We start from the raw sequence: 24,606 nt of genomic DNA, 5'->3' as shown, positions 1-24,606 counted from the left end.
AGCCCAGGGGTGGGCAAACTTTTTGACTCGCGGGCCGCATTGGGTTCTAAAATTTGACAGAGGGGCCGGGCCAGGAGCATTTAGAGGGAGTGTTTGGGCCGGAAATACTAAGCCTAAAGCATTAAAGGACAACCGACGCCTTCCGACAAGTTATGTCCATAATTTATAAAATCACTTCAAATGACTTTGACTGAGCGTATTTTACAAAGATTCCACAGCATATAGCTATAATTTACGTTCTAAGACTTGCGCTGAATATTCACTAAGTCTTGTTTTCGAGTTGATGACGATCCCCATGTGACGTCACGTTTGGACCGCCCCTGACCGAGAAAGCGACACACAATGCATTTTGGGTACTTTGTTTGGTCTGAAAACTTCGTGTTGATGGCGAAATTAGAAGGAAAACACAACACATAAATAACGCCATGGTGAATCATTGTGTGTTGCACCAAGACAACTATTTGATATTCGCTGACACAAATTCCCAGCTGACAAAATCAGCCCATTTCCAACGGAGCTTGGGCGCAATCTTCTGCATTTTCTGGGTGCTACATTGCTGTCATTGGCGGCTCGAATTGATATGGGAGGACTCCTTGAATCAATTGCAAACATTTATGCTTTCCTCTTCAGAACTATTTGAATCATATTCATAACTGGATGAGTAACAAGAAAACATCTCCGAATCTGAAGCCATTGTTTTGATTCTCGAGCAAGGCAAGACGTCATGGCGTGACGTCACGAACAAAGGGGGTGGGACCTTCTGAAACTGGCCATTTCCAGATTCATTTTGAAGTCATTTTTATTGGTGTTTTTCATTTAACTAAAAAAATCAGCCTGCCTGTTTTGGGTATTATAGACACTATAAAACGTTTTTATAATGTCAGTGGGAAACACGAAAAAATGGTGCCGGTTGTCCTTTAAATGTAGTGTGTACAAACCTCATAGCACAGTAAGACCCAATTTTTTAACTGTCTTTCAAATGTGAAAAATATCCCTGATCAGTTAATAAATTTGTCTCAAGGAATATGGCGTTTACATACTATTTCGCAGATACTTGGAGGAGGAAATGGAAATAGATTAAAATAACATATGCACTGTGATTCATCAAGATTGCGTCTGTTTTTAATAAGTTTTCATTGGAGGGGCAAAGTTAAAGAAATCAACATTTATTGAAAAATGGAATCACTTTCAACATTCAAAACATATTATTCCACAACGAAATATTCAAGCTCAATAATGCCTACTTGTGTTAAATTCCGTCAAATCATAGATGGTTTGTCCTGACCGCGCGCTCAACAAACTCCTCACTGACGCCCTCGCCTTCACGCGCAAACAATACACGTGTACCGTCGCCGAGCACACAGACATAGGCAACCTACAGTGAAATTTGCATACTCGGCACGGCAGCCAATCAGAAGCCTGCTTCTTTCTTCCGGACTTTCGCAAGCGTTATAAAGTCGTCCAATTGCATATAATTTTCCGAAATAGATGCACAGATCCTCAGCCCAGAAGAAAGATTCAAAAGAAGCTAACAACATATATGACGCTACAAAACGTAAATTTACATTAAACTGTGACTGTAAAGTGTACGTGAGACTCATGGGGCTGAGTGGCTCGTAGGAAGCAATCCAAACGTTGCATTGTGCGCCACAATGACAATCGACTACTGCAGCAAAATCTAGCCATGCACATTTACCGTAAATTATGCAAGGTAGCATTTGTAGTAGGTACATTCTTGATTTAAAAGAAAACGTTATACATTGTGACAATGTTTTTTAATGTGATTAGTTGTCTCATTGTGCTTCAGGTTGTGAAAGATGGGGCAGGCAACTTTTCAGTTATCTGCCCTGTTGTCCGCTGACTTTTTGTCATGAGTTTCAGACGCTGTTTTTGCTATAATTTGGGCAGGTTCGGCAGGCCGGATTAAAAAGCCTAACGGGCCGTATGTGGCCCGCGGGCCGTAGTTTGCCCATGCCTGATCTAGCCTATCTGTCTATCTAGTCTATCTGTCTGACTCTCTCTCTCTCTCTCTCTCTCTCTCTCTCTCTCTCTCTCTCTCTCTCTCTCTCTCTCTCTCTCTCTCTCTCTCTCTCTCTCTGTTTCTCTATCTCTCTCTTTCTCTCTATCTCTAAATCTATCTCTCTATCTCTACCTCTACCCTCTCTATCTCTACCTCTCTCTATCTCTACCGCTAAATCTCTATCTCTCTCTATCTCTGTATCTCTCTCTCTATCTCTATCTCTATTTATATCTCTATCTCTCTCTCTTTATCTCTCTCTCTTTATCTCTATCTCTCTCTTTCTATCTCTATCTCTCTCTTTCTCTATCTCTAAATCTATCTCGCTATCTCTCTCTATCTCTACCTCTTCCTCTACCTCTACCCTCTCTATTTCTCTACCTCTCTCTATCTCTACCTCTACCTCTAAATCTCTCTCTCTCTCTTTATCTCTTTGTCTCTATCTCTATCTCTATTTCTATTTCTCTCTCTCTCTCTATCTCGCTCTATCTCTACCTACCTCTCGATCTCTCTATCTCTCTACCTCTATCTCTACCTGTACCCTCTCTCTCTCTACCTCTCTCTATCTCTCTCTCTATCTGTCTTTCTTTCTCTATCTATCTTTACATCTCTCTCTATAGCTCTCTCACTACTGACGATGGCACACTACAGACGATGTGTGTCATCTACGATGTCCCAAATTCACAACCTCCCATCCCTGAGGCACAGCTCCCACACCACTCTCAACATCAAGGCTAATCTCATGTGAGGACCATCCATTGGCACAAATGGACAGAATAACATCACGTCCAGTGTTTCATGATTCTTCTATGTCCATGTATTTTACAAGTGCCTTTCAAAGTAACCAAGGACACTTTACAATCAATAAAATCTTTACAATCAATAAAATTTAAAACATTTGTATTAATAAAAGTAGAGAATTTAAAGAAATATGTCAGTGTCACATATTACAGTAAACAAACAGGATAACATGATGCCTCTGATTCTCTATAAAGTTGTGATTTATACAAGGATGCAAGAAACTCAAATGAGTTCCCACCGATGCATTGCAGGCAAGCTGGACCCTATCCCAGCTGTCTTTTTGCCAAGTACATGGAAAACACAAACGAACAACATACGTTCACACTCCAATCACACTTAGGTACATTATAGTGTTCACTTGGTTGGATGTCATCGTCATGTGATCCAACAGGAACAGCGGACATATTGATGACTCACTTGGTTGATAAAAAAAAAATATTTAAACATTTTTGGGCCTCATTTTTAATGGTAAGATCAGAGCATTGTCATCAAATGGTGAGTATAGTTTAACTTTTTTGATTGTTGCTGTGCTGATGACCATTTTGTGTTTGGGAGCCTTTTACTGAGCTAGTTGCTTGTTCTGTAGCCACAAAGGGACATAAGTCTTCTTGTGCCGGTCCCAAGCCCGGATAAATACAGAGGGTTGTGTCAGGAACGGCATCCGACGTAAAAGCTTGGCCAAAACAAACATGTGTATCTTACCTCTGAAGATGGAGGTTACTGATTCGCTGTGGCGACCTCTTGAAGGGAAAAGCCGAAAGGAAAAGAAGAATACTTAACATACTGTGCATGTTTTTCGATTGTCAGAGGAAACTTCAGTAAAGCTCACACGCACATGGGGACCACATGCAAACACTACATAGAAAGGCCAAGAACCAGAATTGAACTTATGACCTGTGTAATGTGAGGCAGACATGCTAACGATCAGTCGATCACCGTGCAGTTGTGATTTACTTTCTTTTTAAAGGACAAAATCTGTTCCTTCAGTATAATTTCTTTCAGATGAAAAGCATGTGCCTCAGAAAAACGTCTGTGGTTTTGTTGTAAACATGAGCTGTATCATTGAGGGGAGGTGCGCACAAAGAGTAACATTCTTGTAAAAATACTTTTTGCAGAGTTTCCAAACCAATAAAATCACAAGACTCCACTCCAATGGTGGCATTTTGTTCTCTTCAGCTTTAGTGTGCAATTTATCATAAACTAGATATATTTAGACAATTTCACAAGAATGTCTGCTTTTTAAAAAATATTGTTTATTACTCAATTACGAACATATCAGATCGATGAAAAGGTTTCTTCAGCAGTTATCTGAATGGCTCGGACGTTTCGCTCCTCATCCAAAGACCTTTGTCAGTGAACATATCATAATTACAGTAAAGTCTCGTTATATCGATATCGGATATATCGATAGTCCCGGTTATATCGATACTATTTCTATGCACGCACGGAGAAAATTACATGCAAACAGGGTCGGATATATCGATAGTCCCGGTTATATCGATATTTTTTCGGACTCCCTTGAATATCGATATAACGAGACTGTCATGATCTGGTTGGCGACCAACGGGGGGCGCTGTCGGCCCCGCCTGCACCTGCACAGGTGCTGGTCGTCCCGATCAGATTGGCGACCAGCGGTTAGCGACGTCAGCCCTGCCGGCAGCCTCGCAGGTGCTGGTCGTTATAATCAATAACACTTAAAAGGACACCTGGCACGATCATCCGGTGCCGATTCATTGTTTGTTTGCTGCTTGGTTGCAGGATGCATTGTGTACGTGTTTGTTTAACCTTGGCGGACTTTTACACTTGGTTTTCTGTTGCTACTTTGTATTTTTTCCATTCAGATCATTTTGATGTTTTACATTTTGTTCCTGCTGACTTTATTTTAATACAATTTGTCAAACAACCTCCTGCTCCCTCCTGCCTGCTTTTTGGGATCCGAACCCGCCATCACCACCTCGCAAAAACGTGACAGAATGAATCGGCCAACCATCGGATCCCGCAGGTACATCGGACCCGTCTCATTTCCACCCTGTGCCTGGCAATGCTACGTCCACGTTAGCGAAAGCCTCGTCGCGTTTGAATCGCGTCACTCGACGAGCCGCAACGTCCACGTAAACGTCCGGCCGAGACCTCCTTCCAGGTGGCCGTCCAGGGTGACCCTGGGTGACTGGCATTGCACGCCCACGTCCAGCCACGCTGTCGTCGTGCATGACGAATTGAGTCTCATCCACGACGAGCCGTGCAACGTCCGAGTCAATGTCAGTCCGAGACCCCACTCACCGCTGGATCCCGGAGCGGCTCTGGACTGGTCTCGTTCCCCCGGAGCCGGGCAGTTCACGCCCACGTCGGCGTCCGGCCGAGACCTGGTCCCATACGGCCGTACGGGGTGCCATTCTGCGCCTGGCAGTTCGACGTCCACGCAGAGCCATGCGCCGTCGCGTGAACGTGCGAGAGGGATCGCACTCACGCCCACGACGATCCGTGCCGCGTCTTCGTCCACCCCAGGCCGAGTCCCGTTCCCATCAGGCCGCCGCCCGTCGTATGCTGGAGAGGCAGCGGTTGCCCTCTCCACCGACCGTTCCCTGGCGAGTGGACCTTTTTGGGAGACTGTTGGGACTTCTGGAAGCAGCCCCTTGAAGGGGGGGTACTGTCATGATCTGGTTGGCGACCAACGGGGGGCGCTGTCGGCCCCGCCTGCACCTGCACAGGTGCTGGTCGTCCCGATCAGATTGGCGACCAGCGGTTAGCGACGTCAGCCCTGCCGGCAGCCTCGCAGGTGCTGGTCGTTATAATCAATAACACTTAAAAGGACACCTGGCACGATCATCCGGTGCCGATTCATTGTTTGTTTGCTGCTTGGTTGCAGGATGCATTGTGTACGTGTTTGTTTAACCTTGGCGGACTTTTACACTTGGTTTTCTGTTGCTACTTTGTATTTTTTCCATTCAGATCATTTTGATGTTTTACATTTTGTTCCTGCTGACTTTATTTTAATACAATTTGTCAAACAACCTCCTGCTCCCTCCTGCCTGCTTTTTGGGATCCGAACCCGCCATCACCACCTCGCAAAACCGTGACAGAGACTTTACTGTATATGATGTCATATTCTCTCTCGCCATCCATGCATTTATCAGGTTCAGTAAGGAATCTCAGCAAGGAATCTCAGACATATGTCTCCCTAGCCACTTCATCAAACATTTCCCGGGGGATCCCTAGGCATTCCCAGAAAAGTGGGAGTGGAAGGATTTACCAGTGTATGTTGAGTGTTTCCTTGATTCTTCAACACCTCAACAAAGAAAGGAGCTCCAGTCTTAGCCACCTAGTAGGTGAAAGTCTTGAATTTATTTATGCTTGTAAAGCAGGGAAGGAAATTTGAATTGTGTAGCAATTGTAGTTGTTTGTGAGTCTGTATCCAAACGTTTGGGATACTCTATCCACGTTTTATTCATTATAATAGCACACCTAACAACAATAGAACATTTATAACAGCTGATATCAGCTGAATACAGTAATAGACTACAGTTAAAAAAAAAGAAAAACCGGTATTTCTCTTTCTATTTTCTTGCAGCTTGAAGCCACATTCAAGAGGAGTTGACTGTTTACTGACATGACCTCAGTTGATAAATAAGATTAGTATTGTTTGAAAGGTGTCAGTTATAGAACAAAAAAGAAACAAAAAATACAAAATGAAGTCGTTTCAGAAACTCCTAAAAAATTATGTGTGTCTATTGCATTTGAGATGTAATTGGGTCATAAAGAGGGCCAGAGGAAAGAAATACTTTTATGCGCTACATTAATATGTGGGAATCACATTGACTACTTTTAAACAACTTTATATAACACAGGTGAATAGTTCTGTATAGTGTTTTGTGCAAGGCCTATTTGTTATTCCAGAAAATATTCTCCAATTCATTTGTCACGTTTCAGTTTGCGACCAACACCAAAATCAGTGGCAGTTAAAAGGACCGGAGGCACGACCATTCAGTGTCAGGTCACTGTTAGTTTCACCCTTTTAGCGTTGTTTCATCTTGTTACATTTTAATCATGGTTTTGTTTGCTACTGTCATGATCTGGTTGGCGACCAACGGGGGGCGCTGTCGGCCCCGCCTGCACCTGCACAGGTGCTGGTCGTCCCGATCAGATTGGCGACCAGCGGTTTAGCGACGTCAGCCCTGCCGGCAGCCTCGCAGGTGCTGGTCGTTATAATCAATGACACTTAAAAGGACACCCGGCACGACCATCCGGGCCGGTTCATTGTTTGTTTGCTGCTTGGTTGCAGCATGCATCGTGTACGTGTTTGTTTAACCTTGGCGGACTTTTACTTTTAGTCTTCTTTTGATACTTTGTATTTTTTCTGTTCAATTGATTTTGATGTTTTACATTTTGTTCCTGCTGACCTTTATTTTAATACAATTTGTCAAACAACCTCCTGCTCCCTCCTGCCTGCTTTTTGGGATCCGCACCCGTCATCACCACCTTGCAAACCGTGACGGCTACTTTGGACCTTTTTTTTGTTCTGAGGACTTTGTTGTTTGAGGTTCAGTTCCTGTCAACTTTAATACAATTTGTCAAATATACCCTGTGTCATGATCTGGTTGGCGACCAACGGGGGGCGCTGTCGGCCCCGCCTGCACCTGCACAGGTGCTGGTCGTCCTGATCAGATTGGCGACCAACTGGTTGCGACGTCAGCCCTGCCTGCAGCCTCGCAGGTGCTGGTCGGTTTAATCACTGACACTTAAAAGGACACCCGGCACGACCATCCGGTGTCGGTTCATTGTTAGCTGCATGTTTGTTGCATGCTGTGCATGTGTTTGCTTAAACTTGGCGGACTTTTACACTTGGTTTTCTTTTGATACTTTGTATTTTTTCCTGTTCAGTTGATTTTGATGTTTTACATTTTGTTCCTGTTGACCTTTATTTTAATACAATTTGTCAAACATACTCCTGCTCCCTCCTGCCTGCTTTTTGGGATCCGCACCCGCCATCACCACCTCGCAAAACGTGACACCCTGTTCCTCCCTCCTGCCTCTTTTCACCACCACCTTGCAATAATGATATCATATCATATATGTACTTTTAAGAAAAAATACTCTGATCTGTTGTTAAATGTAGTCAATAACTGCACCACAACCTCATCAAACATGAAAGATAAAATAAGAGAGCAGAATGAATTACTTTCGCTCTGGTTTCCTTCCATAGAAGTGGCCGGACTTTTTCGATGATGACAATTGCTGATACATTAATATCATTTTGAGTGACTTTGCTTCTCATAAAATACACATATACCGATTATTCGTATGCGTGGTTTACATATGCGGGTGTTTATAAATGCGTATGCGCGCTGCGATGTTGTTTGGTAGAAACTGGGCGCTACCGCTTTAACGATTCGTGCGAGCTCCAGCAGGGAAGCATTTCGTGGCGGACGCTGCTGTCTTTTTAACCGTAGTAACACGAACGCGACGAGGTCACCAGCCTCTCGGAGTTGCTCATTCGTCGACCAATTCAAGTGAGTTGATGGCAGGCTGCATCCTCAATGTACTTCATGCCAGCGTTTGATTAAAGGTATCTTCGATTCCGTTTTTTTATCGTAAAACACTCCTTCAGATCTTTCGGCACCGTGTAGCTCATCCGAATTACTTAAATCCTTATACGGTGAATGTTCGTATTTTAGATTTGGTGCACACTTTTACAAGAATGCAGATTGCTGAAGATGCATCCACGTGCATAACACAGGATCGTATTTTTGTGTTGCACACTAAAGATATTTAAAATTTACACGTTGTACATGCAGCAATAAAAACGACCACAACATGCTCTCTTTCAAAATTTTACTGCATTGGAAAAGTGTACGCGAAATTTGGTGTTTAATCTTTCTAAATGTGCTTTCGCCGAAACAGTTACCCAGTCAGCTGTGTGACATTTTTGTCGCCAGGGGGTTGAATGGTGTCACGCATGGTGGAAGTAACCCGACTCGATCGAACTACCGAAATATCGAACAGAAAACTTTGTGGAGTCCGTTCTCCCTCTCAAATGTAGAATTGGCTTTTGTTACCATGACGACATGACTTGTCCAAATTATATGAGGATGGGTGCTGGTTAACAGAAGCTCTCACAGGTAACATTGTCAGCTAATACTAATCTCTTGTAGCACTGCAGCTCTGCTTACCTTTTGTTTTTGATCATCATGCCATAACTTACTTTCTTGCTCAAAGGACTATTTTTGGAGTTGTTTAATTTCACACATGACTGGTAGAACACAAAGCCAACAACATCTGTTTGGAACCCAAACTCATTTCTCATTAAAACGAGTGTAATTCAGTTAGTGTAAAACATTTTGTTAATTTATTTTAATTTTCAGGCTGCTGTAAGGTTGCCCGGCCCTTTTGTCCACTCTCCAAAAGAAGCGGCCTCAATCCTGCCTGAACCTTCTGCTGGGGATTTTTAGGACAGTGCCCACTACAAACCACCAACGAATGATGCCCACTTCCAACTGCTTTCGCTGACTGACTGGCTAAATGCTACAGGACCCATAGCCAATAATTTTTTAACACAATTATTTTGATCCAGTGGAACCATGAGGGCAACAAGTTACAGCTACTATCGTTCGACCATCTTCTTCTCCATGTTCTTTGGCTACATGCTATATTTCTTCAACAGAAAGACATTCTCCTTCGTCATGCCCTCAGTGATGGATGAAATTAAACTGGACAAATATGACTTAGGTAAGAATTTTTTGTAGGGATAGATTGACCATCGACCGGACCAATTGTTGGAATGGATATTGAATATTTTGTCAAATATCAGCATTGGTTGTAATCTAACGGCCATTAAGAAGGCGATTTAAAATTGCTTTATGGTCAGGGAACATTTTTTTTTCATAAGCAGGTAACTTCATTAACCATAAGCTTAAAGGCATCTTGGTAAAGCTTCTCTTTTCTTGAAAATGAATATTGGCTCCAAATATTGTTCATAACCTCCACAAAGGCTAATTGTGAGTATCTGAAAAAACCCTATCGGGTCAACTGAAATTTATATTTATTTCACGAGTCCACAGTTGACAAATATGAAAAACATCCCGTGAGCTAAACCCATCAGGGCAATGTAAAGAATAAGATCAATGATTGAGGGAACTCACATTACAAGACAACAAGGCGACAATGATGCCAACACTGAATTGAATCAAAATATTGGTTATCAGCCTCCTTGAATATTAATAATTGGTATCGCTTTGTCTCCACTATAAATCAACATCTGTATTAGCCGTAAAATAAAGACGTATTGGTCTATCTTTTACATTTCAGTATATCTCTCATTTAATATATAGACTTTATAATAATATTAATAATAACAATAATCCATGTCTTTTACAAGTGCCTTTCAAAGTAACCAAGGACACTTTACAATCAAAATGAACAGTGGAGCCATAAACATATGCACAATAAAACCATAGATAGAATACAAAATAATAAAAGACATGATTAAACTAAACCGTGAATGCAATTTTAAACATGTAGATGGGTTTTGAGGTGAGATTTGAAAGTGGGAAGACAGTCAATATTTCGGCTGTTGGGTGTAAGTGAGTTCCAAAGTTGGGGAGCAGGGCGGCTGAAAGCGCTCTCTCCCATCGTGCTGAGATGGGCAGGGGAAACAGAGGTGGAGGGCGCATGAGGATCTGAGGGACCAAAAGGGAATGTAAATGTGAAGGTCAGACAGATAGGGGGCAAGGTTTCTGGATGCCTTTACTTGTACATTAATACCTTGTTTTACGAATGCTTTAGCTACGAACGACCCGGTTCTTGGAGCTCCTGAAGTGGCAGCCGGCTTTTTTTCCTCTATTCCCCGGCCCCAGTCTTCGGTTAAAGCCGCATGTGATTGGTCAAGATCCGTGGTAGAGGAGGGAGGGGACACATGCAGCAGGACACATGCAGCAGTGAGCGGGGTTACAGAAACACACACACACACAAAAGGGAGATGACAGAGCTTAAAACAAAAAGAAACAAAAGTTAAAAAAGTGAAATGGTGAGAAAATGGATAGAAAACACAAAAATGAAATTTGGACTCGTTTCAACGTTATTGATAGTTCAAAGGCAGAGAGTAGACTGCAAAGTTAAAATATCTCATCAATCAGGCTCCACAAATAACCCTCATCTGTACAATTTGGAGAGAACATACAAGCAAGGGAACCATCTATTAATGAAGTTTCTAGTGTGTCTGCCTGCATCTGTTGCTGTTGCAATATCACAACTTATAAGTGGTACAACCCAGAGCTGCTTGAGACACTTTATGCAAAAAACTATCCATTACATCAAGCCATCAACGACCATCACAAAGGTAAAGAAAATGACTTTATTATATAGTACAGTTTATTTATTTAATTACAATACCATAGCACATTTATTATACATAAAATAAGGTATATTGTGTGTACTTTTAAAGGACAACCGACGTCACTTTTTTGTTTTTTAACTGACATCAGTATGATATTTTTATTCAAATGCAAAACACCAATAAAAATGATTTAAAGTGTCCAAAATCTGCAAAAAATTGAGCTGCGAATTGGGCATTTTCAGAAAGTCCCGCCCCCAGTTCGTGACGTCACGCCAAGACGTCTTGCATTGCTGGAGAATCCAATCAATGGCTTCAGATTCAGAGAATATGGTTTCTTGTTACACATCCAGTTATGAATATGATTTAAATAGTTCTGAAGAGGAAAGCATACATGTTTGCAACCGATTAAAGAATTATATGTGCCATTTTGAGGCAACATTGGGGGAAAATCTCTCACCCAAAAAAAGGGGCACAAAATGGCGACCTCCAGTGGCCACCTCCGTTTCCACAGGCTGAGAAATTCCTTATATGGAGCTTGGATGCCCTGTTCTTCTTTTGGGTGCAACACGGTTCTCAGACCAAACATGTACAGCAAAATACATTGACGTGATGGAAGGACTGCTACAATGTGTCTTTTTTCGGTTAATGGGCGGTCCTCTAGTGACGTCACGTACGGACTCGTCACCAAATCAAAAACAAGAATTCCTGAATATTCAGGGCGTAAAATATAGCTATATGCGGTGCAATCTTATTAAAATACGCTCAGTCGAAGTCATTTGAAGCCATTTTACAAATTATGGACACAACTTGTCCGGAGACGTCGGTTGTCCTTTAAGGCTTATTTACTTGAAAATTAAGTTTTCTGGGGACCTGGGAACGGATTATTCTCATTTTAATGGCTTCCTATGGGAAATTAATGTTTAGAATTCACAGTTTTCGCCTTGCACACACTTTCTGGGAACCTATTAAATTCATAAGCCAAGGTGTCACTGTCTATATAAGTATTGTGAATTTGATTCCGAGTTTGACAGGGACCCAGTGGAGCTGCCAGAGGACGGGAGTAATGTGATGAGAGAAGGGGATTTTTGTGATCATCCGGGCTGAGGAATTCTGGACTAATTAGAATTTATGGAGACATTTTTGATGGACACCGAAAAGAAGTGAGTTTCAGTAATTGATACGGTAGGTGATGAGACTGTGGACAATGATACCCCTCACACCACGTGAGGGGTGAGAGAGGGACGGAGACGATGGATATTGGTTATGTTATTTATCTGGGAGTGGAAAGATAGTGACCTATCGAGGATTACATCCTTGACCTGAAGGGCGTGGGACACAGTGGAACTATCAATAGTGAGGGAAAAACTGCTGGCTGTGTGTAAGGTGAATTATGTACCGACGAGTATAAGTTGGTTTTTTTTTGCTATTAAGTTTGAGGAAGTTATGGGAAAACCAGGATTTAATTTCTTAGAGGCAGTCTGAAAGGGATGAAGGTGGAAGAGAGGCGTTGGGTTTGCTGGAGAGGTAGAGGAGGGTCTTATCTGTGAAGCAGTGAAAGTGTATGCCAACATTATGGAAAATATTGCCAAGGGGAAGAAGGTAGATAATCAAGAGAAGAGGTCCCATGACAGAGCCCTGGGGGATACCAGAGGAGACGGGGTAGGACTGTGATTTGAATGAACTGAGAGAAGCCAGTGAGATAGGAGTGGAACCAGCATAGGGGAGTGTGAGCGTTGCCTATAGTGGAAAGTCTGTTGAGCAGGATGGGGTGAGAAATGGTGTCAAAAGCTGCGGTCAGGTCGAGGGGGATGACAATGGAGAGTAAACCGGTGTCTGCTGCCATGAGAAGATCGTTAGTGATTTCTATGAGGGCTGATTCTGTACTATGGCGGGGACGGAAGCCAGACCGGAATTGTTCATACAAATTATTGTGAGTGGACATGAGAGTGAAGCTATGACGCAACAATTTTTTCAAGAAGTTAAGAGATGAAAGGTGAGAAATTGGGCCTAGTTATTGAAATCATTGGCACCTGAGTCAGGTTTTTTTCAGGATTGGAGTGACAACTGCGGTGTTGGGGGCTGGAGGGTTAGATTAGATATTTTTCAGTACAGGGATCCCTAGCTACTTCGCGGTTCACTCATCGCGTTTTCTGTGCATAGCGGATTTTTTATTCAGGGAAAAAAAACGTTCAGAATAAAAAAAATCTCAAAAGACTCATAGGTTTTTGTACATGGCTGTAGCTTGATTGGTTTCCAGGGCTGACGTCACGCAATGACAACATGATATCTCATGGTTTACAGCCATGTGGATTGGCTGTGCATCTTCTCACCCCACCCGCCACCTCCCCCTGTCCAGTCATGTGGGTTATTATTATATTACTCCACGGATTTTCGTCTATTACGTGTGGTCCTGGTCCCCATTAACCGCGAACAACGAGGGATGACTGTATTCCTGAAATACGGTTTCCGAATGGCCAACGCGTCAACTTTGCAATGCATAGGTTTGATCCCTGGTCCGGCTTTCCTGTGTGGAGTTTGCATGTTCTCTCCGTGCCTGTGTGGGTTATGTCCGGGTACTCCGGTTTCCTGCCGCATTCCAAAAACACGAATGCGCAAAAGAGGTTGACCAAAGTTAACTGGCAACATTTCAGAATATTGTGAATATGTACGAGGCATTCATTTTCGATGCTTTACATTCTCAGCGCTTTGTGAACAACCAATCACCCTCCTTTGTGTCTCCAGGCCTGATCACCAGCAGCCAGACGATGGCCTACGCCATCAGTAAATTCATCAGCGGCGTGTTGTCAGACCGGATCAGCGCCCGCTGGCTTTTCTCCATCGGCCTCTTTGTGGTGGGAGGCATCAACGTGGTTTTCTCCTGGTCCTCTACGATCACAATGTTCTCACTCCTGTGGTTCATTAACGGACTGGGACAAGGTTGTGGATGGCCTCCATGCGGGAAGGTGCTCCGCAAGGTAATTCCAGTGTTAGCACATGCTTTGTAGTGTGAAAGTTCACTGATTTTGTATCCTGCTACTTGTCGCCAAACACTATCGACCTACTACTGTATGTAAGCTGAGCCTGTTATAAAGGTCAGTAGGGAGAGTGGAATTAGAAAAATCAAGAATGACCAACAATCTGCAATGTCTCAGCCACAAACAACTTGATGAATAAGTATCATTGTTTAAAAGAATAGAGGCAACAATGTTAGCTACTGGAATGCACTTGGAAAGTAAAATGTCTTTGCCGTGTTCAAAAGGTGGGGAATAAATAGGCTTTGGCACGTCTTCAGTATGTTAAAGGGGATCAGATTACTCGAGATTCTATTAGTAGAATATCCTGAGTCCATCTTGCTTTAGGAAACAACAACAGTCAACAGTTTTTCTTTGACTGAGAGGACCAATCTTTAAATAGGTTCGATCTTTCGATCTTTTAAGTACAACCTTTGCTCGAGGACTGCCAAAGCTCTCCGTTGGAATGAGTTTTCTCACAAAGTTGGCTGCTTCTGTTGCTCCTCTTAGTAAACCGTGAATAAATTCGGTGGCCAGTGAGAACATTATTTTCTTTTTCAAATCTGCGAAAATTGATAGAGTCCAAATCAGAATTTACCATTTCACAATTCACAACATTTTTTCAGGTGAACACTTGTGACCATTTATCTTAGACTGAAATACAGTAATACTTCAGCTTACGAACGCTTTAGCTGACGAACTTTTCGCCTTACGAACATTAAATTTGCGAAAATATAATCTTGGCATACAAACTAGTTTTCTGAAAACTAACCAAACCACACAGAGCACCAGGCTGATGTACTAGTTTTCATCACCCCTTTCCTTGAGTGCATACGTGGTTTGGTATCAAGGATACTTTTGCTATTATGGGAAAAAGACCCCACCCCAAGCTAGGTTTCAGCGGAACAGGACACAAATGAAAATTACGGTCGAGCAGATGAAGGAGATCATCGCGTAACACGAACGAGGTGTGCGTTTGTGTAACTTGGCATACCAGTATTGCTACGTGTGGCTAAGGGTGTTTCTGTGTTGTCTAAGCAACGGTCTCAGGCAATATAAGAGGTTGAAAAACTTCTGATGATTTGGATTAATGAAAAGCAGCTAGCAGGGGCCATTGTGAGTGAGGGTATTATTGCCGAGAAACCACAGCAACATCACTCGGATATCATCAAGAGGCAACCTGGAAGTTCATCATCCATTGACAACTACCATCACAAAGGTAAATAAAATGACTTTATTATAATGTACAGTTTATTTCTTTAATTACAATACGATAGCACATTTATTAAACATAAAATAAGGTATATTTTGTATAGTGTTAAGGCTTATTTAGTAGAAAATTATGTTTTATGGGGACCTGGGAACGGATTATTTTCATTTTTAATGGTTTCTGATGGGAAATAAATGTTTGGGAGACAAACTTTTCGCCTTACACGCACTTTCTGGGAACCAATTAAATTCGTAAACTGAGGTATCACTGTACCTCTTTTTGTTTTTTCTTGACAAAATAAAACCCAGTAACAGTATATATGTCCATAATCTATTTCTTCAGTGGTTTGAGCCATCCCAATTTGGAACATGGTGGTCCGTGCTGTCCTGCAGCATGAACCTGGCAGGGAGTCTGGGCCCAATCCTGGCTACGGTACTCCTCCACTACTATGACTGGAGGACCATCCTCACGATGTCAGGTGTCATCTGTGCTGCATTCTCAGTTGTGACTCTTGTGTTGGTGAAGAATGAGCCAAAGGATGTTGGCCTGCCCGCTATTGAGCTCACACCTAAGAAGGGTTCAATGAAATGTGAGTAAAAAGTAAAAAATATGGATTGATGGACACCGCGTTGTGTAGGTATCTAAAATTATTTTATGATTATGATTTGCCCTTTACACACAACAACAACAATCACACCGCACAAACCCCAATTTTAGTAAAAGTGGGATGTTATGTAAGTCAGGAAAGGTTAGGACAAGGGCACAAATGCCATCCAAGCAACAGGTTTTTATTTTCAGTGCCAAGTTACATTCTACACATGTAACAACGGTGTGGCATCGAAGTCAAAGAACGCAAGAACTAAGTTGGCCTGCCAGCAGTCTTGACATGCCTCCCATTGAAATCGTGTGCCGCATTATTCAGGGTAAAATACAACTACGGAAACCCCCGAACTGTTGATAAACTGAAGTTGCACATCAAGGAACAATGGGAAGGCAATTATATCCCCAGTTACCAGACAGTTAAAAGGAAATAATGCCAAACATAATTAGGGGCGAGCCGTGGATTTCATCGCTAGGCCTTCAGTAATGCTACCTTTGAATCAATCCAGACTGAAAAAAGTGTGGTGTGATTTACTACAAGTCCCCTAGGGGGTACCATAAGCCAGGAAATAATTGTCCAACCTGTCCATCTTTTCTTGAAAAGACCATCTTGAAAATGGCTTTGACTGTCAATCTCCATCCAAATCCATTTCTTCTCCTCCTTCAGCCATTGTGGGTTGACAAAACTGCTATTAAATCAACACAATATCCTGCATTTGCTTGTGCAGCTTGCTAAAGAAACAATGTGCTAGTTGTATTAAGTTCATCCTGTCTACTTGATACCTAATTTAAAACAGATTATTTTCCTACAGACAGTACAGTACAGTACAGTAGGAAGCTGAGGAAGTCTGTCGGTATGACTGAGGAATTCAAGGTGGAGGTGGGACTCCACCAGGGGTCAGCTCTGAGCCCCTTCTTGTTTGCTATGGTGATGGACAGGCTGACAGACGATGTTAGACAAGAATCTCCTTGGACCATGATGTTTGCAGATGACATTGTGATCTGTAGCGAGAACAGGGAACAGGTGGCGGAGAAACTAGAGATGTGGAGATATGCCCTGGAAAGGAGAGGAATGAAGATCAGTCGCAGCAAGACGGAATATATGTGTGTGAATGAGAGGGATCCAAGTGCAAGCGTGATGCTACAGGGGGAATAGAAAAAGAAGGTGGGGGATTTTAAGTACTTGGGGTCAACTGTCCAGAGCAATGGAGAGTGTGGAAAAGAAGTGAAGAAACATGTCCAGGCAGGCTGGAGCGGCTGGAGAAAAATGTCAGGTGTGATGTGTGATAGAAGGGTTTCTGCTAGGATGAAAGGAAAAGTGTATAAAACCGTGGTCAGACCAGCCATGATGTTTGGACTGGAGACAGTGCCACTGAAGAAAAGACAGGAAGCAGAGCTGGAGGTAGCAGAGCTGAAGATGTTGAGGTTTTCTTTGGGAGTGACCAGGTTGGATAGGATCAGGAATGAGTACATTAGAGGGACAACTCATGTTAGAGGCTTTGCAGAGAAAGTCAGAGAGGCCAGACTGAGATGGTTTGGACATGTCCAGAGGAGAGACGGGGCAGACTAGAGGAGTGACTATATCGGGAGAAGGATGCTGAGTCTTGAACTGCCAGGCAGGAGACCGAGAGGAAGACCGAAGAGGAGGTTTATGGATGTGGTCAAAGAGGACATGAAGGTAGCTGGTGTGAGAGAAGAGGATGCACCAAACCGGGATAGATGGAGGACACTGATTCGGGAAAAGCCGAAAGGAAAAGAAGAAGATTTTCCTACAGACAGTGTATTTTAGGTACTCAATTACCTGACATGTTTCAACGTATACTTCCGCCTTCGTCAGAGTGTCACGGATGTTGTTGTGACGCGCCTTTTTCAGCTGGTGTTTCTATGTGAGAAGGAGACAGCAACAATACAAACAAGAGCAATAAAAGAACAAGCACAACAGGAACACCATAAATCAGCCATCACAGACCACTGCAAAAGAGAAAATCACATCATGGACTGGGAGAAGGCCAGAGTCATCCGCACCGAAGAAAACAAACAATCAGCGCTGGATCAGGGAGGCCATTGAAATCCGGAAGCGAGAACCAAGGACCATCAACAGGGATGAGGGAGCTTACATGCTCTCTACCACCTGGAGCAGTATCCTGGAGGGACGAGCGGACAGCGGGGGGCGTGACTTGTCTGTCAGATCTGACAGGTAGGTCACGCCCTCATAGTAACACCTGCTGAAAAAGGCGCGTCACAACAACATCCGTGACACTCTGACGAAGGCGGAAGTATATGTCGAAACAGGTAATTGAACACCTAAAATACACTGTCTGTAAGAAAAGAATCTGTTTTAAATTGTACAATGTGCTACCTCCGGCCAGTATGCTCTTGTGACTAGCGGCAGTTTTCACAAAGTATGATTGGCTAGTGACATGCCAATCATAGTTTGTAAAAACTCTGAGATTGACCAGCACCTGCGAGAAGGCGTTGGTTCCCCTTTTGGGTTGCCAACTCTAAATCTGATTGATTAGAGCACAGGTGTCAAAGTCAAGGCCCGCGGGCCAAATCCGGCCTGCCACATCATTTTTTTCGGCCCGCGAAAGCAAATCAAACTTGTTAAATTCCATGATGATTGCTAAAATCTGAGCCAAAATTTCATATTTTTGGATGTCAACCACAATAAAAGTCATTATTCTTGACTTCAGATTTGAAAACGAGTTATTCATTAATTTGCTGTGTGCTCTATATGTAATATTTGAAGGGATTTAAACGTTCTAATGGGTTCCCCAAATTCATAACGGCCCTCGAGAGGAAACCATAACTATAATGTGGCCCGCGGCAAAAAATGACTTTGACACCCCTGGATTAGAGCCACAGTTTAATCATCACATTTGATGCTCCAGGGCCCGCAAAACTGATTGTGAAGGCGTCCAGATTTCTAATCTAGCTAACAAATGATGGCTGACATGTGATTGTTTAATTAAATGCCAGCAGAGAAGGCTTTGCAGACCTTGACGGTCTGCCACTGTACATACAGTTGAGGTGAGAATACGGTGGTAAACATGCCACTGTGGCAGATTTCTTAGAACAGGTTGAAGGCAAAGAAAAATCACAAAACAATATGTGGGGGAAAAAACAGTTTTGAAGTTTTTGAAGACTCAATGCCATTCACTACACTGTAATTACAAAAACATTTGACACTCAGACATACGTATTTTCAGCTTGCCAAAATTCATTTATAACAGTTTCAGGCTATTTTAGGGATGTCCTCCGATTTTTCTTGAATATGTAGTCCTTATTTGTTCTCGATGTGAGGGGAGTGAACCCAGTGTGCATGTGCACTTTTGCTCCTCACCAGGCAACGGTGAGAACACCCTGAGTGAGTTCCTCCTTTCCCCATTTCTTTGGGTGCTATCTTTGAGCTACTTGGTGGTGTTCGGCGTGAAAACAGCAGCAACTGACTGGGGACAGCTTTTCCTCATGCAGGAAAAAGGCCAGACAGCTCTTATGGGTACGCATTCTTATGCTTACTTGATTCAGAAGACCTTTCAGGCCGTCCGTCTAAACGCCCGCCCGCCCGTCTGTCTGTCTGTCCGTCCAGTCCCTCCAGTCTGTCTGTCCGTCCGTCCGGTCCCTCCAGTCTGTCTGTGAATTTCGTATTTATCTATCAAAATCGTTGTATATTTATTTATCTGTTAGTTTATTGTTTATGTATCTATTTATCTATATATGTGTTTATTTATCAGTTTGTTTATTTGTTTGTTTATCTGTTTGTCTATTTGTTTATTTATTCATGAAGTAATTCATGTATTAGTGTATTCATTTACAGTGAGACCTCAACTTACGAACTTAATTGGTTCCCAGACAGAGTGTGTAAGGCGAAAAGTGTGTATCTCAAAAAAGAATTTCCCATAGGAAACCATTAAAATGGGAATAATCCGTTTCCGGGTTTCTATAAAATATACTTTTCAACTAAATAAGCCTTAAAACTACACACAACATACCTTATTCTATGTATAATAAATGTGATATTGTATTGTATTGAAAAAAATACACTGCATTGTATCATAAAGTCACTTTATCTACATTTGTGATGGTCATTTTTGGCTTGATGGAATGGCGTTGGAGGTCGAAGGTCAAAGGGAATTGCTGTTTGGAAAGAGAGGCGCATTACATGACGACTGTAATTAAAGAAATAAACTGTGCTGTAAAATAAAGTTTTATTTACCTTTTTGATGGTCGTTGATGGCTTATGGAAGGAGAGTCACCTTCCATAAGGACTGTTGGTAACTTAACCTCTGGTGCTGTTTGGTCGTGTGCTTCCGCCGAAGATCACTCCGCCAGCCATGGTGGGTGTGTATTATGAAAATAGTGCTTATTATAAGTTTTAATTTTCATAAATTTGACGTTTGTAAGACAAAAAGTTTGTAAGTTGAGGTGTTTGTAAGTTGAGGTCTCACTGTATTTTGTTTCATGGTTCTAACTTGAGCTGTCTTACACACAGGCAGTACCTACATGAGTGCCTTGGAAGTGGGCGGCTTTATGGGAAGCCTCGCATCTGGTTTAATCTCTGACAGAGCTGTAGCTCGAGTAAGTGGCAAGCCACTTGTTTGATTTCATCCGTTTGTCATAAAACATGCTTTGTGACTATCCCTAGTCTGGCCTGGGCACACACGGGAACCCTCGTCACGGCTTGCTTATTGTCATGATGGCTGGTATGTACGTGTCCATGTACCTCTTCAGGGTCACCATCACACCTGAGATGCCAAAGGTAAAAAATTAATTGATTTTTCACATGCAAGGAATGGAGAGGGGAGCACTGGCTCCCCTGCCTGCCCTGAACAAACATCTCTGCTCTTCATACGTTTCTGTATTGAGTTATATTCCATATGTAGTCAGTACTGATTTTCACTCATTCTCTTCAGGAGGCTCCTATTTGGATCCAAGTCATCCATCCTGTTTCTGTGCTCATCGGTGTCTCAGAAAAAGAGGTAACCATTTTATTTTGTGATTTATTAGCTGAAAAACAAAGAAAACAAATTGCTTCTCCTGCCATTTGCAGATCTGGATTCTCTTTCTTGGTGCTGTGTTTGGATTTTCCTCTTACGGACCAATTGCCTTGTTTGGGGTTATCGCAAATGAAAGTGCTCCTCCCAATTTTTGTGGAACCTCACACGCTATTGTTGCTTTGATGGCTAACGGTAAATCGGTACAAAATGATGTTCTTGCTGTCCTGTGAAAATATAGATTAATGATTAAACGTTGTTTTTCATTACAGTGGGGGCTTTCATGGCTGGACTTCCCTTCAGCACTATTGCCAAACAATACAGCTGGGACGTGGCCTTCTGGGTAGCCGAGGTCTTCATGGCCGTCACCACCGTTTCCTTCTTCCTCATTCGCAACATGCGCACCAAGATGGGAAGAAGAGAAAAAATGGACTGAGTCATGCTCTTGCAACAAAGTCAACATCACTCAATATCAAAGATGGTGCATAATTCTCATGCAAATTATTACCCAGACAAGTAAACTGTCCAAATCTAAATTTGTCACAGATACCCAGGGTAAGTACGAACTACCGAATTTTAAGTGGGGCTTCATCAATTAGGGCTCAAACATAGCTTCTTCGTTCCTTCACGTGACATTTCTGCACTACTACTGACTCTGTGGGGCCAGGTTTTGTGCAGCCTCTTTTGTGCTTGAGCATGTCACAGCGCACAAAGCAAATTACAACAAGGTGTGCTTGGATATGATATGATATATGTCTTGTGGAATAGCCATCACTGCAGTCTCGGTCACTCTTGGCTAAATTACAACAAAACGTCTCACATGCGCTCCTGTTCAATACTATAAAAATGTTCATTTGGATGTATGGAAATACCAAAGATGGAATTCTAAGACATGTGGAAAGTCTTCCTATAAAAGTGGATTTTTATATTCTATTTATTAAAAAAAACAGTCCATTATAATGCCAAATGACAGCTGTATACTGAAAACAATATACAGTAATAATTGATGAAGGCGTTGAGGTTAGTAATGGAAAATTAACAATCATGAATAGTTTCAAATGCTTTTTTTCTGCACCATCTTGAATCTACAACTTTGCACACATTTTACAGCATCAACCCTTGTCATCAATTTTCATCAGTTTTCTACATTCTCATCCATAGATGATGAAATACAGTAATGAGAAATATTTTGATTCGGTCAGGCAAGATCCAGCGTATGTATGAACTGTTCAATGTCTGTTTAAAAGAGTTGATTGTAAATTATTTTGTGCTGTTTTGTTGCTTATATTACAGATTATAATACTGTTTTTTTCCCATAAGCCTTAACATTATTTCATTTATCCTGCTTTCAATGCCACCCGCGTGGTTCTTTTATTAATAATGGAAAAAACACTTTGTGCCAATATGAAATAGCTTTAATCTGATGGATCTGAGAAAGAATAAATATGACATGTTCATAATTTAAAACACACCAATAGAATTTCGTCTGGCTTTTTATTGTACAATTGAGATTATTTGCCTGGATATTTATTGCCAGTGGGTAAAAAAACACTATTTTTAGGCAATAACGGGTGTACTCTGCTCAACCAATGTCAGCTGTCAGGTGCTCCATAGTTTTGACAAGGGAAACTGTCCATGGTGCTGAACCTTAATTTTACTACTGATTTTAATGACATTTCATGCTATTAACTAAATCCAGTGGCCCGGTAGTCAAGTGGTTAGTATGATGACTTCATAAGGCAGAGGTATTGGATTCAATACCAGCCTGTGTGTAGTCGCAGGGCACACAGAGACGAACAACCACTTGTGCTCACACTCACACCACAGGAGGAGTTAGAATGTTCAATCATCTGCCATGCATGTTTTTGGAATGTAGGAGGAACATTTTCATTCATACTAAAATGGAACTTTGTGTTCCATTTTAGTTTACAATTCCAGGTACATTTGCAAGAAAAGGAGGTTCACAAAGTATTGTTCAAGTCATCATCCACCTTTATGGCATGCCAATATAATGATTGCATGACGTTCACGTGGACACTGTCCGAAAATTAGGTTTGGCACACACTAGCGTTCAATATGGAGAGGATAATTTAAGCAATCCATCCATTATCTGAACCGCTTTATACCTACTACGCCCATGAAGGGTGCTTGGAGACCGGAGACCAACCCCTGTGTCACTAGGTGAGAGGGGACACCCTGAACTGGGTGTCAGCCAATCGCTGGTCACAAAGAAACAAACTACCAGTGACGCTCACACTCACACCTTGGGACAATTTGTAGGGTTAAATCAGCCTGCTAAGTGTGTTTTTTGAATGCTGGAGGAAACCGAAGGACCCAGAGAAAAACCACACAGGCACATGACATACAGAGACCAAAGCTGAATCTGCACAAAAGTTAATCTGCACTGTGAAGTTGATGTGCTTACCATTCGACTATTGGGGCGCCATAATTTAAACCGATTCAACCTATTAATTCATTTGGCGATAAATCCATTACATCACCATCACCTCATCTGACAAGATTATCCCATTAGATCGATTAAAACACAGGTGGCAAATTTAAGGCTCGAGGGCCAAATCTGGCCCATCACATCATTTTGCGCAGCGGCATATAAGGCGCACCCTTAATGAGTGGTGTATTTCCAAATTATTTTTTTGTCTTTTCTTTTGACTTTATTCTTATTTCCTCTCTTCACTTCTTTTTATTTATCGAGCTTTCAGCTATCTAGCTGGCTGTCGTGGTGGCTATCTCGCTGGCTGCTTCGCTAGCTATCTATTTGGTATTTATAATAATAATAATAATAATTCATAATAATACATTTCATTTATAAGCGCCTTTCAAAACTCTTAAGGACACTTTAGTCACGTAATATTTTGTGTGAGTGAGCAGCGGCAGCCATTCACGCCAGCGTTCACTCTACCTGGAAGTTATTTATTAGCTATCTATTAGCTGTCTTGCTATCTATCTAGTAGATATCTATTGGCTATCTATTAGCTAGCTGGCTAGCCAATAGTTACTTCCGGGTTGAGTGACAGCAGCAGCCACACGTTGGCGCGTGTGGCTGCTGCTGCTCACCCACTGAAAAACTTATCCTGTGACTGTAGTGACCTTGAGTTTTGAAAGGTGCTTACAAATGAAATGTATTATTTATTTGTCCTGCAAAAGCAAATCAAGCATGTCGAGTGCCAAGGCGCTTGCTAAAGTCCGAACTACGTTTTCAATTTGTCGTATGTAAACCACAATAAATCATTATTCTTGACTTCAGATTTGAAAACAACGTATTCATTAATTTGTGCGCTCTATACGTAATATGTGGAGATTAAACATTGTAATGGTATCTTCCAAATTCAAAACGGCCCTTGACAGGAAACTATGACTACAATGTGACCCACAGCAAAAAAATGATTTGGATAAAACATCTTTTATCATCTCTGAGGCCCTGACTCAATCCAACAATAGACGTTGCCTACGCATCGGGTAGCATAGTTTGTGCCATTTAAAATAGATTTTTCTTTTCACATCAGATCTAACAAGCAGCCCCAGTCCAGCTCATAATTTTGCTGCAACATATTTAACCTTGTCACCTAAGAAATTTTTCATAGCTTGATCACCGTCTCCTCCTCAAAATAAAATGAATAAAGATA

General features: G+C 42.1%; 1 protein-coding gene across 1 annotated transcript; it reads left to right on the top strand.

Annotated features, from left to right (window-relative positions):
• Window positions 1–8,242: 8,242 nt before the first annotated feature.
• Window positions 8,243–21,897, top strand: slc37a4b (solute carrier family 37 member 4b). The gene is made up of 10 exons (XM_089017552.1): window positions 8,243–8,381; window positions 9,178–9,541; window positions 13,890–14,122; window positions 15,711–15,957; window positions 19,315–19,467; window positions 20,461–20,546; window positions 20,614–20,727; window positions 20,882–20,947; window positions 21,019–21,157; window positions 21,235–21,897. The coding sequence occupies exons 2-10, from the start codon at window positions 9,394–9,396 to the stop codon at window positions 21,396–21,398; spliced, it is 1,350 nt and encodes a 449-aa protein (XP_088873678.1). The 5' UTR covers window positions 8,243–8,381; window positions 9,178–9,393; the 3' UTR covers window positions 21,399–21,897.
• Window positions 21,898–24,606: the final 2,709 nt, after the last annotated feature.

This window comes from Hippocampus bargibanti, linkage group LG16, assembly GCF_051943395.1.
Source record: "Hippocampus bargibanti isolate YZ-2025 linkage group LG16, ASM5194339v1, whole genome shotgun sequence".
Taxonomy (NCBI): Eukaryota; Metazoa; Chordata; class Actinopteri; order Syngnathiformes; family Syngnathidae; genus Hippocampus; species Hippocampus bargibanti.
This window is presented reverse-complemented; position numbering and strand designations above follow the sequence as displayed.

Coding starts and splice junctions, on each gene's coding strand:
- slc37a4b (XM_089017552.1), top strand. CDS start 9,394: ATGAGGGCAACAAGTTACAGCTACTATCGTTCGACCATCTTCTTCTCC. Junction 19,468..20,460: donor AGGCCAGACAGCTCTTATGG/GTACGCATTCTT, acceptor TCTTACACACAG/GCAGTACCTACATGAGTGCC. Junction 20,728..20,881: donor TCACACCTGAGATGCCAAAG/GTAAAAAATTAA, acceptor CATTCTCTTCAG/GAGGCTCCTATTTGGATCCA.